General features: G+C 37.9%; 1 protein-coding gene and 1 long non-coding RNA gene across 3 annotated transcripts in view; both read left to right on the forward strand.

Annotated features, from left to right (window-relative positions):
- The first annotated feature begins 35 nt into the window (after positions 1–35).
- Positions 36–14,555, forward strand: LOC134160378 (uncharacterized). Of its 2 annotated transcripts, none has more exons than XR_009963536.1 (3): positions 36–145; positions 1,276–1,428; positions 8,429–9,057. It is a non-coding gene; the product is annotated as an uncharacterized LOC134160378 (long non-coding RNA). The 2 variants fall into 2 exon arrangements; XR_009963535.1 differs by lacking the exon at positions 36–145 and adding an exon at positions 14,403–14,555 and having other exon boundaries at positions 152–1,428; positions 8,429–8,772.
- A 3,855-nt stretch (positions 14,556–18,410) lies between these two features.
- The window catches only part of RGS7BP (regulator of G protein signaling 7 binding protein), a 39,263-nt gene continuing 32,173 nt past the window's right edge, over positions 18,411–25,500 (forward strand). Inside the window, exons 1-2 of the mRNA XM_062612314.1 lie at positions 18,411–19,061; positions 21,783–21,949. Coding sequence (XP_062468298.1) covers positions 18,903–19,061; positions 21,783–21,949 — 326 coding nt within the window. The 5' untranslated portion in view covers positions 18,411–18,902. The remainder of the gene's footprint in view (positions 19,062–21,782; positions 21,950–25,500) is intronic.

A 25,500-nucleotide genomic window follows, 5' to 3' on the forward strand; every position in this document is an offset into this window, starting at 1 on the left:
AGGTAAGCCACTGTTAGGCATGCCATAAACTGTTCATTTAAGTGGCAAAGAATAATGCCTCACTTCTTGAGCATCTTACATGTCTTTGACTAGAAGAGCACTGCTTTCTGGACTATTAAAAGGATTTTACTGTCTTGAACTGCCTGTAAGTTCCACTTTTTTAGCATTTCCTTCTGTGTTTCAGACTTTTGACAGAGGCATATTTTATCGGTATGAAAATAAAAGAGTATGTTTCAGCCTGTAAGGGTCACGAATAGATGGCAAAAGTCTCTTACAAAGACCTTTAAGTTAGTATTTCAGTGATCTAAAGAATTACTTGGATCACCATCCATCTATTCTCATAAGTAAATAGTGTTTAGAGGGAAACAACTTTATTCAAACATCACTGAGAAGAAGTTTTCAAACATCATGGCTCTGAAGAAAAAAAATCTTAGGGGGGATTTTTTCAGACCTGCCAAGTAAATCAGGATTTAAAATCACCGAATCATAGAATCATAGACTGGTTTGGGTTGGAAAGGACATCTAGGTCATCTAGTTCCAACCCCACTGCCATAGGCAGGGATGCCTCACACTAGACCTTGTCATCCAGAGCTCTGTCCAGCCTAGCCTTGAACACCACCAAGGGTGGAGCATTCACTGCTTCCCCGGGCAAACCATTCCAGTGCCTCACCACCCTTGCAGTAAAGAACTTCCTCCTTATATCTAATCTAAAATTCCCCTGTTTAAATTTTAGCCCATTACCGCTTGTCCTATCCACATATCCCACTTTAGTCTCAGATATACCACAGCTGAAGGGGATCTTCGGATAACCATATGGTGTTAGCTGCCTTTAAAGCATTTTGGTTGTTTTTTTTTGTTTTGGTACAGAAGTTATTTTAAATCACACTTTTGTAACTATGGAAAACCCATTAGAAGAAAACATCTGCCTGGAGGAAATAGAGTTGTACAATCTTTACTCTCTCCAGATGTTTAAGAACGTTTATGAGATGTTTATGAGAGGCTCAGAAAGAAAAAGAGATAGATGGTGACAATGCCTGAGTGTATCAGTAGACCTACATGCTCCAAAAATAATTTTGTCACAGACTCTACATCAGGGTAAAGAGAGGACTTTATCAGAAAGGCTTTTGTCCCTTGAAAGCATTATATGCTAAATCTAAAGCCTCTGTGTGCTAGATCCACTTCTCTACAACAGACTAGAATTTCAGAACTGGGTTTGACCTCTTTAGAGTGTTATCTACCTCCTTCATTTTCATGTCCCTCTCTTCCTGCCTGCAGGAGTGATTGCCCCAAAATGATCAACTGTGAATAATCTCCGAAGCAGCTGAGGAAATATTACCATATTTATCAAGTAGCAGTTCTGTGGCCTTCCAGGGTTGAGTACTAGGCAGTAGTCACAGGTCTTTCCTGTCTTTTCCCAGCTGCGCTCAGGTAAAGTTTCCACAGACTGATGTCCTAATGTTTTGTATTTCATATATCATATAACTTTATTTGCATTATTCAAATTCCCAGTAAACTGGATGACTACAATATGACCATAAAAACAAGTCTCTGAGAGAAATAAAAATATTATTATATATGACAGTTCTGTAAATATGCACATGTAAATGCCTATTTCAAAATTACTTTGAATTGTAAGGTTGCAAAAGCATTAGTAATAAAACTATTCCAGTTTTTGTTTAGTATGAATTTTTTTATTCATTGGAAAAGTGAGTTGAAATTGCTTGGAGCTACCTTCTTAAACAACTTCCAGATTGAACATGTACATTTTGCATGCAAATAAGACTGAGAGACTGGCTACAAATAGCTATGCTTAATCTGAATATGCAAAAATAGTATTTGCATGTGTGAACTTTACTAGGAAACGAGTAAGAGAGTTAAAAAAACAGGCTTGATATCTGTGTTTTCTAATCTGCAGAATGACAGGCATATTTCTCAAACACATAGGAATATCAGGAAAGAAACAAGTCTGGAAGCTGAGGGAGGAAAAAGGGAAAAGAATCAAATTATAATCCAGTAGACTTCCATAATTTAGCAATCAATCAGATTGTACTTTATAGAAATAAAGCTTCAGAAGCCCAAATAATAACGCTAAACATATCACAATTTACATTAACCAAGTATTTCTTAATGCCAAATTGGTAGACCTTGCTTTCCTTCAGATAGAATCCTTTGCTGAGTCTCCTACGGTTCTGTGCCCTGGTTCTGCATCTGGATGAAGGCAGAATTCTATTCCTACTACCTGAGGGAATCTGGAAGTTAAGAAGACAAATACTGGATAGAAAAAGGGAATAAATCAAGTTTATGAACCATTCAGAACAATAGAGTAAGAGCCAAACTTAGGGTAAAAAAAAAATACAGCTCTTACAATAATGAACAGTAAGATCATATATGCACCAAATATCCTACTATTAAGTGTATTTGAGGCAGCAGCTGTTAGTTTCCTCACCAGGAGTCCAGAACTGAACATCTATGTAAAGACACCACCAAATAAAAGGTATCTAAGAATTTATCCCAGTTTTTATATTTTCATAGTATAGTACTAATACTATTTTTTTTAATTTTTTTTTTTTTTTTTTTTTGGTAGAGAAGTAATCATCATACTTCATACAGGCATGACACAAGGTTTGCTATACCTTTATCAGCATTAAGTCAAAATGTTTAAGTGTCTAAGACAGCTAATATATTCCAGCACATGTAGAACAGACCAGATGATCACTCTACAGACTTTCCATCAAGAGCTGGGTACCTGTAAAACTCCTTCTATAAGGCTTCCAGGAGTTGTCTCCCTGGAATTTTGACTACTAGCAGGGGATCTCCAACAGGGAGGACAGCAAAAAGATCATCCATAGTAAAGTCCTCTGCTGGGTCTACTCAGTTTAAAAAAAGGGTATATACAAAATCATAATGAAATAATGAAATTTCCTGTAGTATTTTTCTTCATAAATGTTTGGCTAAATAATACATTTTCTTGTTGAAAGATTTGAGGTTGGATGGTGTTTGAGGTTATGATAAGAAAGAATATGTGTTAAAAAGGTATTCAAATAACAATGATGTAGGAATCAGTATCGCAAAGATGTGTACATATACTTTATGTGCAGTAAACTGTCTTAGAAAATTAAGCAAACGTTGATTCAATGACTTCTGTATTTAGAGGTCTATTGTTTGGGGTTTTTAAAAAACCACAATACCATATCTTTTAAGAGAAAAGCGGGGGGGGGGGGAAGGAAAGGAAACCGAAACCCCCAAACCTCAACAGAATGTGTACAGAATAATAGATCTTTAAGTAATGGGAATCACCAACACTATCTGACTGATAAATACCACTTTCAAAATTATTTCTTATAAGGTTATGTGTTCCTATATGCACCAGTATACATGTTTGTTGTAGTTAATAAACATAACCTGAAGCTGTTAGCTTAAGTGATCAGCTCATGTGTTAAGTGATTATTTTCAGATGTTTATTAATGTATGAAGCATTAAGATTTGCAGGTTTTGTGCAAATTTTAAATTCTTAATTTCTTTGGAGGTTTCTTTTTCTCTAATGTAACTTTCTTTGAATGCCTTCTTTTGTGTTACAAATCCCTGATTTCTGGATTTGATCTTACTCAGATATTTTTGAATGGCTACTCCAAACTAAATAACTAAGACACATTTCCAAGGTTAAATAATATAAACTTACTCAAAACATTTGGTGACCAGATACATTTTAAATGATGACCTAAAGTAGCTAGTGCTACATCAGCAGGATCAGCTTCTAGTACTGCATTGACTATAGGATTCCCTAGACTGCTTTCTGCTGCTTATACAATATTTATATAAGCACCTAGTTCTGTATCAGCTGGACAAAGAACTACTTTTGAAAAATGCTGAATAATAAGGCTTCCAATATACTTATCTACAACAAATATTCCTGAATTCTAGAAATCTGTTTCAAAAACCAGATTTGTTTTATAATTTTCAGTATAAGAAAACCATGAAAAATGTGTATTATCCCTTCAGTCCCATGAACCTGAATAAGCATAAAATATCATCTTCCACCCTGCATCCATGCTCACAAGAAGCTTAGTCATAGCAGCAGCAACAAAGCTGCAAAATACATCTCTGGAGCTTATCTAAGCAGGTGGAATTCTAGTCCAGCATTTTTTCTTACAGTATCTGATATAAATGATTTTCAGATAATTGTGGTGCACAGCAGAAGTGATCATAGACCTACAGTAAGATGATAAACCCAAAATATTTCTGCAAAAGCAGTAAATAAAATTGCATCCAGTGCAGGACTTAAGAAGAAAGCTTGACTGGACTGCAAGAGATGACTCTGCAGGTGACTGAATTAGGGATTTTATTCTCATGTAGGGAAATAGTTCTTAAATGCAGTGGATATCTGGGATTTTGCTCATTAGATTTGAAAATTCAATATCAATGGTGGGGTTTTTTTGTTTGGGTTTTCTTTTTCACATTGCCTTTGCAAAGTGGAAGGTAAAAGGACTCAACTGATTGTACTAAATCCCATAAGAAGACTGAGAAGAAATATGCCAGAACTTGAGAATACATGATAACAGCCAATAACCATGTACATCAAATTAACAGGTTGTAGCTTGTTGCTTAAATCCATTCTTGGAACCATTATCATCCACGTGCACTTCCAAAGCAATTTTCTTAACTATTCTCCCAGTTAAAAGTTCAAAACGAATTCACCTGCTGTCAGCAACAGAAATGTTTCTATAGTTTTAAGGTAGTTAATATCACAGGTTGCAGTCAGTTTACAGTCAACCTAATATGAACAATCTCCAAGTTTCATATGGAGATGTTCATATGAACACCTCCATATGAAGATGTGCTTGTTTTTAGCATCTCTAGTGAATACCAACAGTATAATTAAAATTGTCTTGTGATCTCTAGAGTCCCCTCAGGAACGGAGAATATAGCAGATGCCATCATACTGCACTATAGCAAAGCTGCTTTATAGGAGTGTACCTGTGGTTGACTGTATTAGTGCTGTGTACTATAAAAAAAATAGCTTATTTAAAATTTAATATTTTGTCAGAAGTATTTTATTCACAGTAGGAATGTACTGTGCAACTCAACAGCAATAATCACATAAGAGATTTAAGTGTAAACCTCTAGGGATTGAACTGCCACAGTAGTATTACTAATAAATATCTATAATAAAGGAAATTCTTATGAATGGTGCTCTTTCACTTAGAAAGTCCCAGCATCTATAAAACAGAATGTTACTGAATGCTGCAGTCTTTTACTCTGCCATTGTTTCTAACTGTTGAATGAGTAACTATTGCAAGGGTAAATTAATTAATGTTAATCCATATGCCATTCATATAATTCATATACTGTCACCAAATAATTCTGCCAAGAATTCAGAAAGTAAACACAGAGGGATGTTAAGGGCACTTGTTCTGCTATGAGCTTTCCTATTCAGTAATATTTTAGGATCAAACCTGATAATAAGATTTCTAAATGCCATTTTCATTTGATAAAGTTTTGTCTTTTAGTAGTGATCAAATTTAGTTGTGGTGAACTAGAGTAACATTCCATTAAAAATTAAACTGAGGCAATTAAAAAAAATAGGCCACATTCCTCTGTGGTCTAAGTTTGCTGAATCAGGAAGAAATATGGATCTAATTTCAAGATAGAAGGGCAAACTAATCCACAAATTCATGTTAAAAATAAATCTAGACTGTATTTATAAAAGCAGAAAAATTCAATGACCACAATGGGATGTACACAAAGTACACAATGTACACAAAGTATATTTAATTGTATCTAGAATAATACAGAGTAAAGGACATGGAGCACTTATAGCTTCCAACCCCCTAAATTCACACTCCAATATGGAATCAGAATGCAGCCATAGTAAAGCTCAAAATCCAGAAATAAGGAGATGCCTTCTGGCCTGGTATTACTGATATGGCCATTGAAAAGAGTTGTTGTTTTTAAATAAATTTGAACCTGATTCTTATTAGCTGTTTATTTCTTAAATAAATCATTAAGAAAATCACAACTACCTGAAGGTTCTGAGTATACACAGTGATCACTGATTTTATGCATAAATCTTTTCTCTGGATTTCCCAAAATGTCAGTTCTTTAAAAATTACACTGAAAAGATGAACCAAAGTGGGGGTTTTTCTTTTTTTCTTTTTTTCTTTTCTTTTTTCTTTTCTTTTTTTTTTCTTTTCTTTTTTTTTCTTTTCTTTTTTTTTTCTTTTCTTTTCTTTTCTTTTCTTTTCTTTTCTTTTCTTTTCTTTTCTTTTTCTTTTCTTTTTTCTTTTCTTTTATTTTCTTTTTTCTTTTATTTTATTTTCTTTTCCTTTTCTTTTCTCTTTTCTCTTTTCTTTTCTTTTCTTTTCTTTTCTTTTCTTTTCTTTTCTTTTCTTTTCTTTTCTTTTCTTTTTTCTTCTTTTTTTCTCTTTTCTTTTTTCTTTTCTTTTCTTTTTTCTTTTCTCTTTTCTCTTTTCTTTTTTCTTTTTTCTTTACTTTTCTTCTTTTTTCTTTTCTCTCTTTTCTTTACTTTTTTCTTTTCTCTTTTCTTTTCTTTTCTTTTTTTCTTTTCATTTTTGATATAACCTGTATTGTTTTTTATAGTAACAAAGGTATTGAGCCTGTTAACCCAGTTTTTACACTATTCCATGTTCCATTTAACTGTGTTTTTAAATGTGCCTTCACCTAGGGTTTCCAAAGTAAATCTGTCATATACATTGTGGAGGAAACCTGGAAAGCTGTATTTGTTACATATATTCTTCCAGAATATCCAAGGCCAAAATCAAATTCATGGTTTCCTAAAATTAAGTTCAGAAAGTAATTTTTTAAAGTTAATAAAAATAACTGTAAATTTTAGCCAAGTGCCTTTTTTATGGTTTTATTTTGGTTTTGGGTTTGGGTTGGGTTGGGTTGGGTTTTTTTTACCATGAGCTAGAGATTGAGGAAATGTACACTTCACCTTGTTCTTTAAATAAGCTTAGTAGGGGGATTTAGTCCATCTATCTTTTATGCCAAGAAAAGATGGATCCATTTAATTTATTCTTACAGCTATTCTAGATGCACAATTGTAAAGGACACTTTTGTGCATCTGTGATTTTCAATCCACAAGTTACCTAAGTCAAAATCATAAATCATCCTTATAGGAGCATTTTTTAATGAAGGCTCAAGGAAAAAATTTTACATTTAATGCCCAGCCAAATAGCTGAAGTAAAAAGAATCTCTCTCAATGTATGATATTATTTTCTGAATTGAATATGAAATAATATGGAGGAAAGAAAAAATTTTTATCAGTAGCCTCATAAAGCAGTATTCTCAAATCTGTGTATGTTACAGAATCCTATATAAAGGCAGCGGTTAAGTGGGCTTTTGGTTCAAACCCTGCACCTACAACTGGTGTAGTCCCTGAAAAGGTCCATCTTCAATGAATTACCACAGAGATACTAAATTAGCTGCTTTTGCAGAGGATTTAATTGCTAAGGGCAAAATCCCACACACTTGCTAAGTTTGAAAAAAATACTAGCATGAGCAGGAGGAGTATTTAATATGAAAGCGACTGTTAACGTGCACACAGGCAGATTTTTACCGATAAAACCACTTTTCTTTGAAAAATATGATCTTCTCATGTTTCATGCTGCATACATTCTTGCTCTGGCGTATATGTAAAACAAGAGCTGAAAAACAAATTTGATTAAAAGGAATTAAATTTACCTCCTAAAAATTAACTAGCCTTTGAGCTTTGCAAAAGAGTAACCAAAATAATAGGAACTCAAAAAAGACTAGGTGACCTCATCCTTCCGTCCAACGAAATCCGTGGCTGAAAGGACAGATATGTTTGGAAACACAAATCAAAACAAAAAAGAAAAAAATCCCATTATAAAAAAGAATCATCGACTTGATGTATTTTTGCTTTCCCTTTCTGGCTCGTAAGAAGTCTTGTACTGGCTTAGCAACCCTAAAGGACCTTTGCCTTACTTATGTGGGTAGCTGCTGAACAAACTAGCTTGTGTTTCATTATTTTCTGGGTTACCACACTGTTGTTTTCAGTAGCCAGTTTTGTTGTCTACTCATTCCAAAGCTATTTATCACAATCTCATTTGGGAGTCTGAACACTTGCTGCCCACATCAGAACCAAAGTCTGTTTCAACTCAGAGTCAATTACTCTATTTATTAAAAAGTATTTCCTTACAAAAGCACACTGTATATGGTCTGCCTGTCAATTTTGAAGTAGATTGTAGGCCAAACCAAAAAACTTACATAGACTTAAATGGTCGTGGATTTACTGTTCCCCTGAAGTGATAGTCCCGTAGTTGCTCCACATAGCACAGATCAGAGATGAGCTGTTTTCTTTTTTAGAGAAGTTACTGTTGACTGATGATTTTATGTTATAGCCCCATACTTCTGTGATTAGATTTTCCTTTTCTTTCTGAAGTTCTAGAGGCAAACTTTGACTCTTCATTCATTCCTGAGAAGGATATGCCTCTTGTAGAAAAGGAGTGTTGGGGAAGAGCTTGCAAAATTGCATGCCCTACACCCTGCATATGCTATGAAGCTGAGCTCTGCAGAGCATGGACATACTGTGGTACACCTCCATAACAGGAACTGGCAGAGCCACAAAGACATTGCCACTGTATAAATCATGTGCTTGTCCTACTGTGACAAGGGCTATGCTAAGGCTTGCAGAGCACTACTTCAGCCACTAGATCAAACAATGCCTTTCTGTCCATCACATCAAGAATTTAGTCTGTGTTGACAATGCAAAGACCACAAGCTGCATTAAAGGTAAGAACAGAAGGTGCTGCTCGAGACAGCTTATAATGAAAAAGCTGCAGATGACCACCCACAACCAGGAATAATCAAACAAATCACAAGTATTATTGAATTTAACTTATCTTAGATTTATTTACCAAACACAACTAATGGGCAGCATGTGTAAAATAGGACCTGTGTTTTCCTTTTGTAGCTACAAGCTGGTGGATTTCAGCAGTGTCCACTAAAAGGTGGATCCAACGAATCAAAGTTTTTATATCAGCAAGATACAAGTATCTTGTAGAAAATATATAAATATCTACAGAAAATGAACAAACAAAACCCAGGTCAATTTGACATAGTCTTCTTGCTGTTCATGCATAAGCGTAACTTCATTTTCATTGCTGAATTACACCAAATTTCACTTGGCATTTCCTCAAAACAACTGAAATAAAACAGATGTACAATGCTTAGAACACTCCATTCTTTTTCAAATGTCAAAAGAAAGTGTCCTGTAAATAGAAAGGGAGGGAAAATAGAAGAAGGCTAAAAGCAAAATGTGAACTTGCTCTTTTTCTGTGTCACGCTGACTTGTGTTTTCTCAGTCTGACGTCAACACCTAAATAACTGCTCTTATCACTTTCCATTTCACTTTATTTTGTCATTCATAAGCATTCCCTGTTGCTGTTCAGCTTTTTCCACTCTGTTTATTCATGTTAGTATGTTTCTCTTTTTCTCCTCCTTTGTTTCTTCCCCACTTCTTCATTAGCCTTATCTGTGAAAGCTATATAAATTTCTGGAATATTTAATAGCACTGATGCTGGTGACATTAAATCACTTCACTAGTGCTCTACTGGGAAAAGCATTTCCAGTAACTTAATGTTAAGAAGTGTTGCTTCCAGCAGTACTGAATTTGAAGAGTCAAAATGATGCTGAAGTAGTGGCAAATAACAGCGGAAGAAAGTATTTCTCTCATAATTCCAAAACAAACTTCCATGAAATAACAAAACCTTTCCTAACACTTGGGAAGACTGTGAAAGCAGAATTTTATACCTCCTGTAGGAATATTTACAAGTTGATATTTCTTATGAAACTGACATGATGTTTTCATAACTCCAAAAAGTCACAGAAGAATAGAGTTGAAAATGTCCTCGAGGAGTCTATAATTCAATTTCCCTCCCAAGGGGTGATTAAAAACACATGCATAATTTCTGGCAGAAGAGTGTTTTTTCTTAAAAACTTTCAGCTAAATTCTCCTGTAGAAAATTTTTTAATGCAGCTGTTCACTATTCTTAACATTAAAACAAGTTCTGTTTCTAACCTGGATACTCTCAATGAAATTTATCTATTTCTATGATGGAAAAAACATGCTGTAGCACCTTTTGGTGTTGAGAATGGTTGTCTTCCCTCAGTCATGTAGTTCCAGCACTTTCAATCTCTACAGACTGCATGTTTTCTAGCCCACTTTATCACTTTTCTTGTCCCTCCCTCTTCTCTCCAAGTGGCTCACATCTTGCTTGAAGTGCAAGGCACCAGACTGGATAGATCTGCACCAACTGGTAAAGCCAAGACCAAGTAAATATTAAGTGGAACTACTATCTCATCTATCTTGCTGGCTGTAACACTAATTCTACCTCCTGGTATGATACAGGTTTTTCCCACTGATAGTTCCATCTTCACGTCAACAAAAAAAGCTACTAGTTCCCATTCTGCAGGGTTTTGCCTACCGCAATCTTGTATTTGTGTGGTGGATAACTTCTACCAAAGTGCAGTATCTTACATATTCTTTTACTTGATTTCACAACATTTTAGAAGATGGTATCTTCTCAGCTGGCTAAGTTCCTTTTGCATTCATGTCATCTAACTTAATAATCATATTCCAGTGCTGTCATCCCTCAGATAAGGTGGACTCTCAAGCATCTGCTGAACCCCATTCATGTTAACCCCATGTTAAGAGTAACCCACTGGTTACACCTTGAGCTATTCTTTAAACTATTTGTCCTCCCTTAGAATTGACATTCCCCAGAGTGAAGGGGAAGAAATAGTATATAAGCAGACATTAACCATAACCTGCGTATATATATTCTATATATATGTAGCCTATATTCAATATGATTTCTCCAGTCCTCTATGGTTACTCACGGTAAACAAACACAGAACTAGGGATCTGGCCCTGTAGGTCTACCATGTAGTGCAATCTGTGTGAACATGAATGTTTCTGTCGTTTTTAAAACTCATTTATATATGTCTTCCTCACATAATAAGCTTTAGCCTATGCAGGGTAAGTTTTGAATTTTGCTCATATTTGGAGGTCTGACACACTAACTTCAAGACTATAGTTCCACTTGTCATTTAGAAGAGCAGAATACAAAACTCTTCTTTGGTCACACAGTAAAAACCAGATGGGACTGTGGACAACAGAGAAATGAATGAGAAACAAAATGGGAAAAATGAGGACAAAATACAGAGTAGAAGGATAATTTGAGACTAGAAGAACAAACAGAAGGTGAGAACAGGCCAATTAAAAAAAAAAATGTACAGCATAAACTGTGAAGAAATTAAAGCAAAGAAATAATTAGACAAAGTTAAAAGGAACAGGTTAAAAAAGGCATGAAAACTGAAAACAAGCACTTATTTCTTTGCATGTATAGAATAATGCAGTCCTATATATTTAGCGTGTATAGGATAATTCAGTCCTATATATTTAGCAGAGTAGTCATACATTCTCAAATCCGTAGCTCTTTACTGGCAGCACAGCAGCCTCATGCAGGATTTTAAAACATATTTCAAGACAAAGATGTGCTGTATCTTTCCTAATCTTTGCAGGTCCTCCCACATGCTGTGTCCTTTTCTGAATCTAAGATTTGTTAAAAGTGAAGTTGACTTGCTTTTCTTGCCTTTGAAATAACTGTCAGAAACATTGATCCTGGTGATTATGGCTCTTTAAATCCTCCATCTTCAGAATTGATGATCTTGTTTAATCATTTTCTGACTCTTAGAAAGCTGTTTATTTCACCATCATACAAAGCCCAGGTAAGAATTATTAGAGAGCATTATTCTTCTTTCTGTCATCTGCCAAGCAGAAATGAGGAGGAAGAATTAGAGGAGACAGAGTTTGCCAGCCAGAGCCTTCATCCTGATGTTTCAGGTTCCAGGCAATGCAGCTGCCACCACAAGTGGAAGGACACACCCCTTATTATTCTACCATTCTCAAATACAGGGTCGTGGGGAAGAATATAATATTTCATTTGCTTTCTTATGGATAATCTTATGTTTTGGGGTTTTTTTTTGATTCATTTTTATATTCTTAAATTCCCTAGTTTATTCAGTTCTAGTTTTCCTTAAAACTCTCCACGCTTTCAGTAAATATCCTTGAAATAACACCAGGGAGCACCATCATTTGTAATCATTTTCTAGTTGTTTTTTTTTTTAAAGGATAGTGTAGAATTTAAAGGTCAGGAAAGCAAAAAGGAAGGTCCTCGTTATTGTCCTTGTATGTCAGACATGCACAGCCAGATTCTCAGAAGTGCACAGCATTCATCAAGAACAATTGCAGTGTTTGTTTTGTTTGTTTTCAGTTGAAAATTATACCCATGTAAAAAAAAAAAAAAAAAAAAAAAGGTTTTTCTTTTTTTCTGATCAAGCTTATCAAATTGCTTGATAAGCATGGTGGAAGCAGGTTGATAACTGACTAAGGACAAGTACAACCAGAGGCATTTGGCAGTATATGTTTCTATTAAGAATGGCTTGATTTCAGTGTGGTTACTCAGAGCAGCAAGGCTAAAAAGCTTGTAGGGCAAAATAAAAGCTCAAGTTTCCCCACTGAAATCAGTGGATCATTTGATTCAACCCACATTGCATTTTCGTGTAAAATGAACTGCACTGCGCCTCCATATATTGAAAGTCATTGTTTGTGGTGTCCTGTAAGGACACTTACATGGAAACCACATAATTTTCCTTGTTATTTAAGCTTTCAGTTAAAGAAACTATGAAAATGCAGTTATTAATACAATCTTTCAAATGCGACAACATAACAGTCCAAGTGATAGCTCATAAGAGGATGTGATCCATTTATGTTCATTTAAATAAAACATTAATTCCATAGTGAAGTGATGACAATTTCAAAAATCAATGTTGTACCTCTTCTGACCATTTAACAGAAATGTGCAACAACAGAATAACTGAAACTGAAGTCAAAGTTTGCTCTGTAGGGAGACAATATTTTCATTGTAGCCTTTCAAACATGTAGCTACTGAATGGTCATCAGGACAGGCAGGACAGCGGAGATATGAAGTAGCCAGTAAAGGCTTTTTCACAAAGTCCAGCGAGAAGAGGTTTCAGAGTACTGCTGCCTCCAACGAAATTACTGATTTTGAGTTGTGTTCTCATCATCTGACAACACAAACAGAATTATATGAAACTGACTAGGCCTGAGTGTCCAGTCTGATTTAGTTCCCAGATTTTCACTAGGTCGTTTGTCCTGGAAGTTGTATTTGGATTATTTCTTGGAACAGTATAATTTTTGTGCTGTATTTACATTAGAAACAGTAGTGAAGTTTTACCATCTTTGACGTGCTTTTGAAATCTGAAAATATTTGTCCTTTAAATGTTATCAGACCTTTGCTTTTTAGATCTCTAAGGAGAACAGCCAAAATATTACAAAAATAATCTTCCTTTTAAAAATGTGTGCAGGTAGCCTACTAGCAAGATTTCTCTCATTGGTATAGATTATGCTGCTTGCTATTCCATTTCTGAGCACCTGAACCATGTGACTATTAGAAATCATGGACAAAGTGGAAAACCATTTCTCATACTGACTAAACCAGAAACTTTCTATAGGACTTTTATTTCTAGTAATCCCCTGGGTCTATAGAAAAAAAAAGCATGTACATAATAATGACTACAGAATTTAACATCTATTCCACTTCTATAAACCATATAACTTCTTAAAACATTCCTGAAGATGTAGTGGAGGACCTCTGTATTGGTGCAGGCATTTTTCCTGTAGGAGTAAAGGGGATGAAGATATTTGGGTTCAGTATTTATGTGTTATTCCCAGATTCTCAAAAGACTATACTTGTTTGTTTTTTTTTTAATTAAATATATGTGTTCTGAATACACAGGTAACTGCAATTTATACATTTAATATAAAACCACAAACCACACATACATCTTTCAAAACCACACATACATCTACCACACATGCATCTATCAAACAGCCTCCAAACCACTGTATGCCAAACATTGCATTTGCTAAGTAGCAAAACACTGATACATCTACAGACATTAATTTCTTAAGCATCCATTTGGCTAAAGCTATATTCTCTCATTCCTCTGTCTTACAGCTCCTCATAAACCCATAGTGTTTTCTTTTCCATAGCTGTTCCTATTCTACTTTAATAATAACAATGTTTTACTTTTAAAAGTTTAAACTTCACCATTCCACAAATAATGTACAGATTTATTATATGTAAGACTTTATCCTATTATTTTACTATCCAGTCATTTATGAAATTCGTCATGGGACTTTGAATTCATAATGAATTTAAATAATATCATAAAAATTAGCTTTTAATTGTTAGTTATTGTAAGTGGTCCTTAATTATTTGCAGGTTCTGTGTTTTTTGACCTTAAAGGTAATTTTTCTTGTCACTTTTTTACAGATACTTACAGGAAGATTTATGAGTGGTCTTTTTCATCTTCCATTCATTCTGTGGCTTTGTTTTCATGCCAGGTTTTCTGTCATAAAAAGGTAACATTAAGAAAAATGTATATTTATTTATTGCAATCAATCTCTGTTCTATTGGCTACACTACAGATAAAGGTAAATTACTGCATTGACACTTTCATAATGAGAAACTGATGTTAGCCTTGTGCTTTTCAAGTTTCTGCATTTTGAAGATTTGTCAAGATGTTTGGTTTTTTAAAGTAGGCATTTGTTTTTTTCTCCTAACAGAAGAGTGCTGATGACACTAGCATTATTTTAGTAACTATATTATGTTTAAAAAAATACTTATACAGGTGAAAGCAAAAAAAATCTGGTTGCACGGGCCATTTTCTTAGACTTCCGTGTCATTGAATCCTGTATTGTGTCAGGCAAATCTGGCTAAATTTGAAACAGCTGACTAACTACCTGAATGCTTCCATCGGTATCTCAACATGAATTCATGTTGAATTACATATGTAAATACATATTGTAAAGGAAATAGAGAAGGTGGGAACATATCCTGGATTATCTGATTTAGAATTTCTTTCATTCTCTGATTTAAGGAATGCAACAGTTCATAAGTGCCAAAAATCTCACCACAATGATCTCTAGCATCCTCAGGGCATGACTTCCATGTCAGAGTCTTGCAACACTTACAAAGAAGGCAAAGCAGACTAAGCTGTTTTGACATTCTTGCTAGCCTAAGCATATTGTTTCATGCATACATAACCAGGAGCAACATGCTTGTACTGGGCTGGCAGCTACAGACGAGCTCACTAATGAGTGCATGCTTTTTTAAACTTTCAGTGATTGCAAGCAAAATAAACCTCTTCCTCAGCATCTCCACTGCTAATGCACTTCATGGATATTAGTTTCCTAAGTAAACTTGGAAATTGTTGAGAATGACACAACGGAACTTAAAAAAAGTTCCTACTTTCTTTAAAATCTCATCTCTTATATCAGTAGTCTTTGTTGAACTGCGGCTAAATTTCACAGAACAGAGATGTCTGTCTTTGCTTTGAGTAGTATCCAGATAAACTGGTTTTAGACACTTTAAAAAAATAAAACCTACAAAAGAAAAGCTTCATTACTATATTTAGGGTCAGAACTGCTGTATTTACTTCTATGCAAACTAGGTGTAATATTTTTGTCTTGATACTTGGCCTGTAGGACATGAGTAACAAGAAAGAAATAGCAATTGAAGCTCTGATTCTCAAATGCATTTTTACACTGTTATTTATGAGAGTTAAACAGTTCTACTCCAGAGGAAGCTTGGTACAAAATTTGAGCAGTTCACCTCCAACACTGATCCAACCCTGCATTTCCAGGGAATAAATCTGTGCTCTGTTTAAAAAGTACAGTATTTACTTAAAAAGATGGTTGGCTCACTTTCTTTAATAATATAAAAAAAAAAAAAGAAATGTGAAAAAGTCTCTGTTGTTATTCTTAAGGCTCTCATTTTCAATCCAGCTTTAACACTTATGTTTTATTTTTTTCTGTCCCATGGAGATTATGCAGAATTACTTTATTTATTACCTATTTTTTTGGTTTTCTCTCTGTATCTCTTTCTACAGAAATGGCCTTTTTTGCCTTCTCCATTCCTTCGCCTCCTTTTTTTTCACTTTTCTTTTTTTTTTTCCTCCAAAGACATCTCCTCACATTTCCCAGCCAATCAGTGTATCAGTGTCTCTTTCATAACTTATCTAGTCCATTACATTCTACTCACCCTTGGGAAATGTTATCAGAAGCCAACAATCAGAGAAATAAATAGATTAGACAAAGATTGCAACAAAATAGAACAAGAGAGACTCCCAAGTAAAAAGTTAATCTGAGTTCAGATTTTAGAACTACAATACAGGGTAGGTATAGCAAAACGTACATATTTACTTTTATTTCATTATGAGCTGTAAAATTGCTGTATAACAAGAATTTGACTGTGTAACAGACACAGTACTCTCTGAACCTGTTTCAAGGTCACCTAGCTGTAGTCCTAAGAGGTTGCTTTGGGAGCGAGCAACAAGTCCCTGCTTGTGGCTATCAATTAAACATCAGGAGACTCCTGCTTCTCCAACATAACCCTGGGGTGCCATCAAATTCATCACATTCCATGATGATTTCAGAGGTCAGCTTGACGAATGATGAAAATATGCAGTCTTATGAACTGTAGAAAGAATCATGAGATCCACTTCCAAATGTGAACATACTGAAGATACAATCAGAAGTTAACATGCTCTAGGTCACTGGGCCTTCAAAAGTGTCCCAGATGTTGGCTGAAGGGCAAAATTCAGCTGTGACTCAGCTTTATATAGGACAGATATATCGCCAAGAACTAAACTGTAACCATTCTAAAAGTCAGTGAGACTGGCATAGACTTGAAGGGACCAGAACTGCAGCCAAGGAAGGTAATGTACAATTAATCATGCTGCACTCTTTGAAGATCTATTGTTATTGGTTTGGGTTTTAGAATTAGGATTAATTATTGCTATTACAGTAGCTCTTAATAAGACTAGAAATAGACTGAAATAAGACTAGATCATATGAATAAAATTATACATGAGCAACAATTAAAACACTAGCAATAATGTAGCATGGTACTATGTTTTAATTTCCCTTTACAAATATATGTATTTCGTTCTATATAGATGTGAGGAGATGTATTCGATTTGCTTTTTGCCAGTATTAAATACATTTTCCTTGTCATTAAGTAATGGTTTCTCTGGATATGGAAGCAATATGATGTCCTGGCTAAGAGCTTGTGTTCATGCAGCACCAAATTCAAGCATTTATTTCCTATCTTTAATAGAATTAAGTTTAGTATGGATTTAAAAAAAAAAAAAAAAGTAAGCAAAAGAAGTGGTGTCCTTACAATAGCACTTGCAAAATCCAAGTTCGTGCTGTCTGGATGCTGAAGATCTAGTAGTGTGTTTACAATTGTAACTTTGTAATTACAAGGTCATTCTAGTTTTACCTAAAGCAATGACAGCGCTTGCAAAACACAGCAAATCCAACGCTAGCACATCCAGTAGCTTTCCCTTTTGGGAAAGTTGCTGGAAATGTCTAAACAAAGTTTCCAAGCAGACTAGCACCAATTTCCACACTCAGACAGGTACCACCAGGGTGTCTGTCAGTAACGCTTAGGACTGCTTGGAAAGAGGCCCTCGACCAGCCAGGGTGCCATCAATGACATATTCAAACTCTTTGGCAAGACTGGGTTTCTGCGTGTGATGCATTTGGTGTTCCTTTGCTTGCAAGAACATTACTGAAACATAAAAATCTTTTATTTAACGTCCTTAAGAAATAAAATTATACCAGAAGTCAATTAAACAGCCACAGCTACGTGGCTACAGAAGAACCGGACCGGCGCGGCAGTGGCAGCTGGCCCAGGCTGTCTCAGTGCCCAGGGTGGCCTGGGCAAGTGGGTTCAGAGGAAGCGGGCACAGCCCCACGGCCGTCTGCTTCGGAGGGACTGCGGCGAGCATCAGCCCGGTGAACTCCAACCGTGCTGGCATGCTGGAGCCCAAGAGGAAACTATTTCTCCAACCGATTACTAATTCACCTCTTCAACACTGAACGAATACGATCTACAGTGCTGCCGCATCACACACTCCGAACATCTTCCTTAGAGTCCAAAATAAGGGGTTTTGGTGACAGAAAACAAAACTTCCGCGTCTGCCGGACGGGCGGTGCGCTCATGGCTGGAGCAGTGGGGTATCTGTAAGGCTGCGGCCACTGCGGAGGCTCCGCTGGCTTCTCCCCGGGGCACGCAACGGGAGGCGCTCCTCCCCGGCGCTGACCCGCCTCCCGCGAAGGCCGGGCTCGGGGGCGCCGGACGGGCGGGCTGGGCTGGCGGCCGGCGCTGGGGGCGGCTGCGGCTCCTGCTCCCGCCCCGTGGGGGCGGCGCGCTGTTGACGGCGTCACCCGCCGGGCCCCACCGGCCCCTCCGAGCGGCGTCTCCCGACGGGCGCCCCGGAAAGGCGAGACGCGCCGCTGGGGGGAGCGCGTAGGGGCGCGGCGGGGCGGGGCGGGCTCCGCCGCCCGGAGCATCAGGCAGGGCTTGGCGGTGGCTGGATGGGAGCCCGTGCCCGCTGGGCACGGCCGCGCTCGTCACCCGCCCGCTGGCTGCTGGAGGGAGGACGGCAGAGCATGCCACCGGCGGGGCGGTTCCGCAGGGACTGACATGCTGCTGGAGGAGGGAGGGCGCCAGCCCCTCCGCCTTTCCCCGCGGTAGCGGAGGCGATGGTGCAGGGCGCTTCCCGGACTCTCCCGCAGGCGCCAGGCTATCGCCCGCAGTACCCGCGCTCGCTGCCGTGAGCGGCCCGGTCCCGGCCGGGCCGAGGCGACGGGCGGCGCGGACCCGCACCCTCCTCGGAGCGGCGGCGGCGGCTGGGGGTGGAGGCGCTTCCCGCGCCCGCGGGGCCCCGCACGGCGGGCGGCTCCGCACGGCCCATGCGTGTGCATGATCTCTGCACCGAGCGGGCGCAGAAAGCGCCCCCGCTCCGCCGCCTCCATCTTCCAGGGCAGCAGGACCTCACCGCACAGCCGCGACAGTGAACGGCGGGGCAGCGGCTCCGACGGCACCTACCAGACCCAGAGAGCCCTGGATGACTGCAAGATGGTGGGTACCGCGAATGGGCTTGCCTTGGCTTTTCGTCTGTTCCGAGTGTCCTCGTTGCGGGCGGCGGTGCCGCTCCTCGCGCCGGCTTGCCTATTCCCATCACGTGCAGATGCACTATTTTTAAAACTGCGGTCCCCATCGGGGGTGCTGCCCCGTAGCCCGACTCGTCCCGGTTCCAAAGCGGGAGAGGAGAGAGATACCTGTGGGGAGCCGGCGGGGGGACTGCGGGACGGGCAGGGCAGAGACCTCGCCCCAGCACACGGCGCCTTCGCGGCGCTGCCAAAGCTGGAGTCACTTTTTGCAAGGTCTGGCTAAATCTGTCCCCAGACTTGAACTCACCGAGCCCTAAATACTAGGTGAGGAGCTGGTTCCACTGCGTGACTGCGCGCTCTGAATGCCGTCTTGTGCGGCAAGCACGCCCTCGACCTAAAATCCTTCTCAAATGGGACTCGGAATTTGAGGCTCTGAAATTCTGTTGCTGACATACGTGGTACCTGTTAACAGTCTCCCCAGAGTAGCTGGTTACAACTGTAAAACCCCGGGTCAAGTACCTGTATTCATGCTGGTTTTGTACTGTCACATTATGGTGTGACATTTTTCCCAATTCACGTTCAAAATTGTTTGGATCCTGACAATTTCCTTCAAACCAGTGCAATTTATACCCCCTATCTGGGTCCACGAGCTACAGTTAGATGGACACTGGGCCCAAAATTGCTCCTCTAACCAATGACAGAAATGGAAAACAAAATAAAGTCGCTGCTACTTTACTTGAAAGATCTGGATATTGCTAAATCTCTGTCCAGTAGCATTGGAAATGTACCTGCTACTTCTGTTCTGCTGGATTCTGGCATTTTTTTCCTCTAATACTGCAAAATGTGCTGGCAGATATCCGCTCTGGTACTTCAAAATTGGAAGCAACTCGCAGTGCACCGAGAAACAAAAGCTGCCACAGTAGCTCTATAAATATACCCAACAAGTGGATCCTACTGGGTCCTGTATTTTTTTTTTTTTTCTCACCCCTGGCAGCATAATGTGGTTAGTTAAACAGAGATGATAGCTTGGTAGAATTCGCTGACTAGAAATAAAATATCATTTGCAGATGGGTTGTCAAGATGCAGTAAGATTCAGGAGTTAAAACCAATGTTGTATTTTCTTGTCCTGTGACTGGATGCTGCAGCACCAGTGTGGTTTTGTTTTCCCAGGCAATGCTGAGGTGGCTGAATGTGTCTGTTTAGACGGGGGATGTCAGAAGAACTGGCAAAATGTGTCTGTGGAAACAGTTACCAGTTCCAGGATTCTCTTGATGCAGAATAATTATGCTGTGACACAATGTAGTACTTTTTTTTCTCTATATACTTTCGTGCATTCTCTTAAACTACAGAACAAGAGAGTGTTGAAGCCAGGTTTAGCAAATACGGTGCCTAGGGCTTTGGGTTGTTTTGTGCGCTTTTAATTTAGGTTGGGGTTTGCAAGTGTGAGGGTGCAGATGTATTGGAACACACTGGGATTGTTTTGCTGCTCCAGAAGCAGAGAAACCTATTTGATACTCTTACAATGAAATTTAAGAAAGCATGGCCAAAAATCAGGTCCCGGTACTAGTTCTCAGTAATACAGGTAATTACAGTTGCATGCATGAAGAGTCAGAATGTAATACTGCAGGAGAAGTGACTCGCTCATTTTCTGGCTATGAAAATTTGGGAGCTTGACTTTAAAATCTGATCAAACCCAGGTTTTTAGTATACTTGTATGTTGGGATATATTGAACTCCTGGTTGTAATGATGGCTGGAGAATTACAAGCAGTTCTCTTGTCTGTTTTTATGTAGTTTGGAAATTGAGGTCAAATTAGCAAAACACAGATAAATAAATATTCTGTTTCATTGCTCCCTGCCTTCCACCCCCGCCACCATGTGGAGCAAATGGTCTGATGTGCTTTCTTTCAGAAGACAGCAAATGCTTCATTTCCTTAAAATATAGTCCCACGTACATGATCAGTAGAACTAAACAATAATGATCTTTCTATCACAGTAAAAATCTACCCAATAACATGTAAAAGTTATCCAATAGCATCCATGTGTTTCTGCGGGGTATTAGATTTCTGTAAAGGATGAAGTGTTTATTTACTTCTTTGATTGTTTTACACACACATGCATTTGAAAAAAGTGCTTTCTGGAATCTGAACTGGAAAGTGACAATCTGGTGCATTTTTTCAGCCAATAACTGCAGATCAGTTTTAAGTCTGAAATCTGGTTTGGGGGCCAGTGACAGAACAGAAATTGTTACAAAATAAATTAGCAAAATTGCCAATGTAAAAACAAATGCCACATTCCAGTCTGTAAATGTGCTGTTGATCAGGAAGCAGGAGGAGCAAAGGCAGTAATTTCTGGAGATATTTTTGTCTTTTATGATAGCAAAAAATAACCTCATGCTACTAATAAAACAGCTGCTTTTTTGTCTCCTTGATATTTAAAACTAATAAATCAAACACTTTCAGAGATCAAAATCAGAAACACTACTTTCCTGCAAATGAACATTTATGGTTCACAGAAGAGGCAGCCGTCAGGGAGGCCCTAGTCATTACTAAATCTTGGGATCTTGATCCTGTACACCATGCTATTGGAAGCAGCAGGGACAAGTCCTAGGTGGGCATGTTTTTTTAAAAGTGATTGTTTTCATCAGTGTAGTTAAATGTCTCATGTAAGTAAATCCTCTTTGTTTTTCAGCTTGTCCAGGAGTTCAATACCCAGGTGGCTCTATACCGGGAGCTGGTCATATCTATTGGGGATGTCTCAGCCACCTGTCCATCTCTGCATGCAGAAATGCACAAAACTCGAACCCAAGGATGCGAGATGGCCTATCAGGCTCATCAAAAACTATCAGCAATTTCTGGGTAGGATTCTACTTACTTTTAATTAAAGCTGTACTCATGCACACATCTTTGCACACAACATTATGGAAAATTTCAGCAAAAGCATTGACTTGTGTTTCTGGTTTAGGCATAGAGGTGCATGACCACAAATTCTACAGAATGGTCATATTCTTATGGTAGTGCAATTTTGGGTCATATCCTGGTCCCCTTACTAACATGATATCCTACTGATACCACTGGATACTTTTATGTAAGACGAACAGGATTTTACTCTGTATCACTAGACGACTTAAAAAGATCAAGGGGAAAGCCTTACTTTTCAACAGTGAAATAGCAATAACATTCTGCCCACTCCTTTACTTGGTATACCTGATTGAACAGTAAGAGACAGCTAGCTCAGCTCAACTAGAGACTTTACAAAACTAGATGAAAAAATAATTAGGCAAAAATTACATAAGGGAAGGGAGTACAAATACTATTGTGAAAATTTGTGTTTATATTCTGCATGTTTCTGAATCCTTATTTCTATTGAAGTAAGAAGTGAAGCCTTCCCAGCATATAATGTTTTCATTTATTCTTTGATATTAACATCATATACATTTCTTTCCATGGTGACAGAATATATTATCACATACTTAAGACTATGCCTCAGTACAAGATAAACTGGCATAAATAGCTGTGTCTTTTAAAATAGGTATTCATGCTACTTACACCAAGTCTAATTATTTGTGTGTTATTCACACTATGGTGACTAGGGCATTTATTTGCATTAACACATGTACTCCTGAGTCGTGCCTCCCTGACTACACTTTGTCAGAACTTTCTGCACTTGCCTTGTTCACGGTGGTCCTTTGTGCACCACGGGAGAAAAAAAAACTTTCTCTTTTTGCAGCTCTGCCTAATTTCCATTGAAGTTCTTTCATGACTTTAATGTGTATGAGAAATCTGTCATAGGTTTAGTGTTAGAGGGAAGACCACACTAACAAACATAACAGAAGGAAACAGTGGTTGGTCATTTTAGTACAACTGTAAGCATTTTCAGATGTTGTTTTGTGCAAAGACTTGTAAGTTGATATTGTGACCTCTGATCTGTTCCTCAAACAAAATTTGTGCTTTCAAGTTCCTGAGGTGTGTGAGAATTAAACACACAAGCAGCCAAGAGACACAGGTCCTTTCAGTCAGTGCACTGAAAACATGGAAGCAATCAAAATAATATATTTGATTAGCAGAACCTCACTTGGATTGCTTTTTTTTCCCACAAACAAAAAAAACACAAAAACAAACCAAAACAAAACAGGGATACATGCTCATTTAGAAGTATGGAGGCTTTTTTAAGTAATCATTTCACAGCTGGGAATCTGTCACATACACAAAGATGTCCTGAAGGTTGTGCAGTCACTGTGAGATTGACATTTAGCTAATCTAAAACTGTTTTAAATAACTGTGATAATAATATGATATCCATAACAACTGGTAGGTGTTAGAAACTCTCTGGAAATTACTTACTTGGTTTGACAGGCATTTTACAAGATGTGCTTTGCATCCCCACGTTCCCACACCTGAGGAAAGCTATATGAGCCAATTAACTTGTTTGTTGTATCTGTGAGGAAAGATGGGACATGAAGGTGCAGCAAGGATTCAGTGTAGAAAAGAAACAGGAGACGAGTAATAAGTATTCTCATAAGTTCAGTCATTAATTCATCAGGAAGAGTGATGTAGTGCTTACGGCATAGGATCTTGAATGGGAACCTAATTTGGTAGGAAAAAGACTCAGTAAGAAAAATGCTTTGGGACAGGAATTTATTAGGGACAGGAATGTATTAAATCATACTCAGTATTAAATAGTCAGGAGGGTAGTGGATTGCTCAGAAGCTACTGTTAGTCAGCAGACTGGACAAAGGCTCATTTAGTTTGCTGCTTTAGTTCAAAATGCACAGCATTGCACTGTGAAAGCTTCTGGGTAACACACCCAGTTCTGTCTTCCAAAGCTTGTTAAAAAAAGCCTATTGCTTTCCTACCCAGAGAGAATAACAACAATTAGTGGATTATGTTACTAGTCTATAAAATTTGCTTTCATATCAGCATTCTATTGGTTAAGGTCATCAGTAATGTTCAGTTGGTCTCTAAGTGACCTGAGCTGTTGCGGGGCACAGTTTCTTTCAAGAAGTTGGCATCACTGTCCAGTACAACATTAAGTTCATTAATCTTACTTGGACTGGTGTCTTTCTTGGAAAATCAGCAGAGAGCTTCATTTTACGCCTCCTGCTTGAATACATCAGGATTGGAGACTCTTAAATGCACTCCTAATTCAGGCAACTAGAAGAGGCAACTATTCCTATTCCTAACTCACCTGTTCCACAAGACTAGGGAAAGTAGCAAAGAGGAAATGTGCAAAGACTTGGAAGGAAGAAAACAAGAACACATCCTATGAGTGCTGAGAAAGGCAGCTCTAGAAGAAAATTTGGAAATTACGGGAAGAGAAAGAAATGCTGAGGTGGAGATAATGCATTAGAAACTGAACAGTATAGAAGTCATGAGGAGAAGAAAATTTTGACTATGGAGATATCAGTGATGCAATATGAAATGGACATCATAGTAGGACAGTGGTGTAATATGATAAGAAGACCTATATAATAAGGTCTAGCTGTAGAAAAAGTATACACAACAAAGGAGATTCAGCTAGAGAAAAGGAGGAAGTAAAAGCCAGACTTATGTTCTAAAAACTGAGAGAAAGGAAAACAAAGGACGTGATGACAAAGATAAGGAAGTAGCAAGGAAACATCTTATGAAGCCTGCACTGGATTAGACCGTATCACCCCAGCTAGCTCAAATCTGACAGCTGCTGGTAGCAGAGAACTCATAAAAAAGCATATAAAAACCAGGCTGTGCATAGAGCGATACCTCCCATAGTATGCTTGCCACTACCCAGCAATCAGTAGTTACGGGATTTCCCGCAAAGGATGCATCTGAACAATTTGTATTTGACAAATACGAGTTCTTAGAAAAGATTTTAGGAGTTGTCTAAATACAAAGGTCTTCTACTTAGAAAATGTTGAGGATGAATAATGAGATCTTTACATTGTGGTGTGTTTAAAAATATTACAACAGAAAAAAAGATTATATGAGAAAGAAAATTTCAAATTCAATCTCCAACTTCATAGGGCCTCCTAGCTATTACATCCTTGTCTTCACTTGTTCTTTTCTGATTTTTGTTGTAGAAGCAAGTGAAATTTTTCAAAAAGCAGATGCATGCCTGACTTTATCAGCAATATCGTGCCTTTCAGGAAATGATGAATACAAAGAAAAAGAGTTCAAATTCAAATATCCTAATTCTAGTTGGTGATCTTCTAGGAATGCGAGTTGAAGTATACTCTGTAAGTGTTGGTTTTCTCAGAACTTCAGGCCAATTCCTGCTCACCACACTCATACTAACAATTCTTAGTGATTTTTAATGAACTGTCTTCTGAAGAAAGTGAGTATGGTTTGGTCTTTTTATTACATTTTCTGCATATCAATTTATCAGAAATGCAATATCTCAAATTAATTACGTTGTGCACCCTTGCGGTATCAGG

The sequence above is a fragment of the Pezoporus occidentalis genome, unplaced genomic scaffold (genome assembly GCF_034315485.1).
Source record: "Pezoporus occidentalis ecotype Australia unplaced genomic scaffold, CSIRO_AGI_Poc_V1 ctg16, whole genome shotgun sequence".
NCBI classification, from domain to species: Eukaryota; Metazoa; Chordata; class Aves; order Psittaciformes; family Psittacidae; genus Pezoporus; species Pezoporus occidentalis.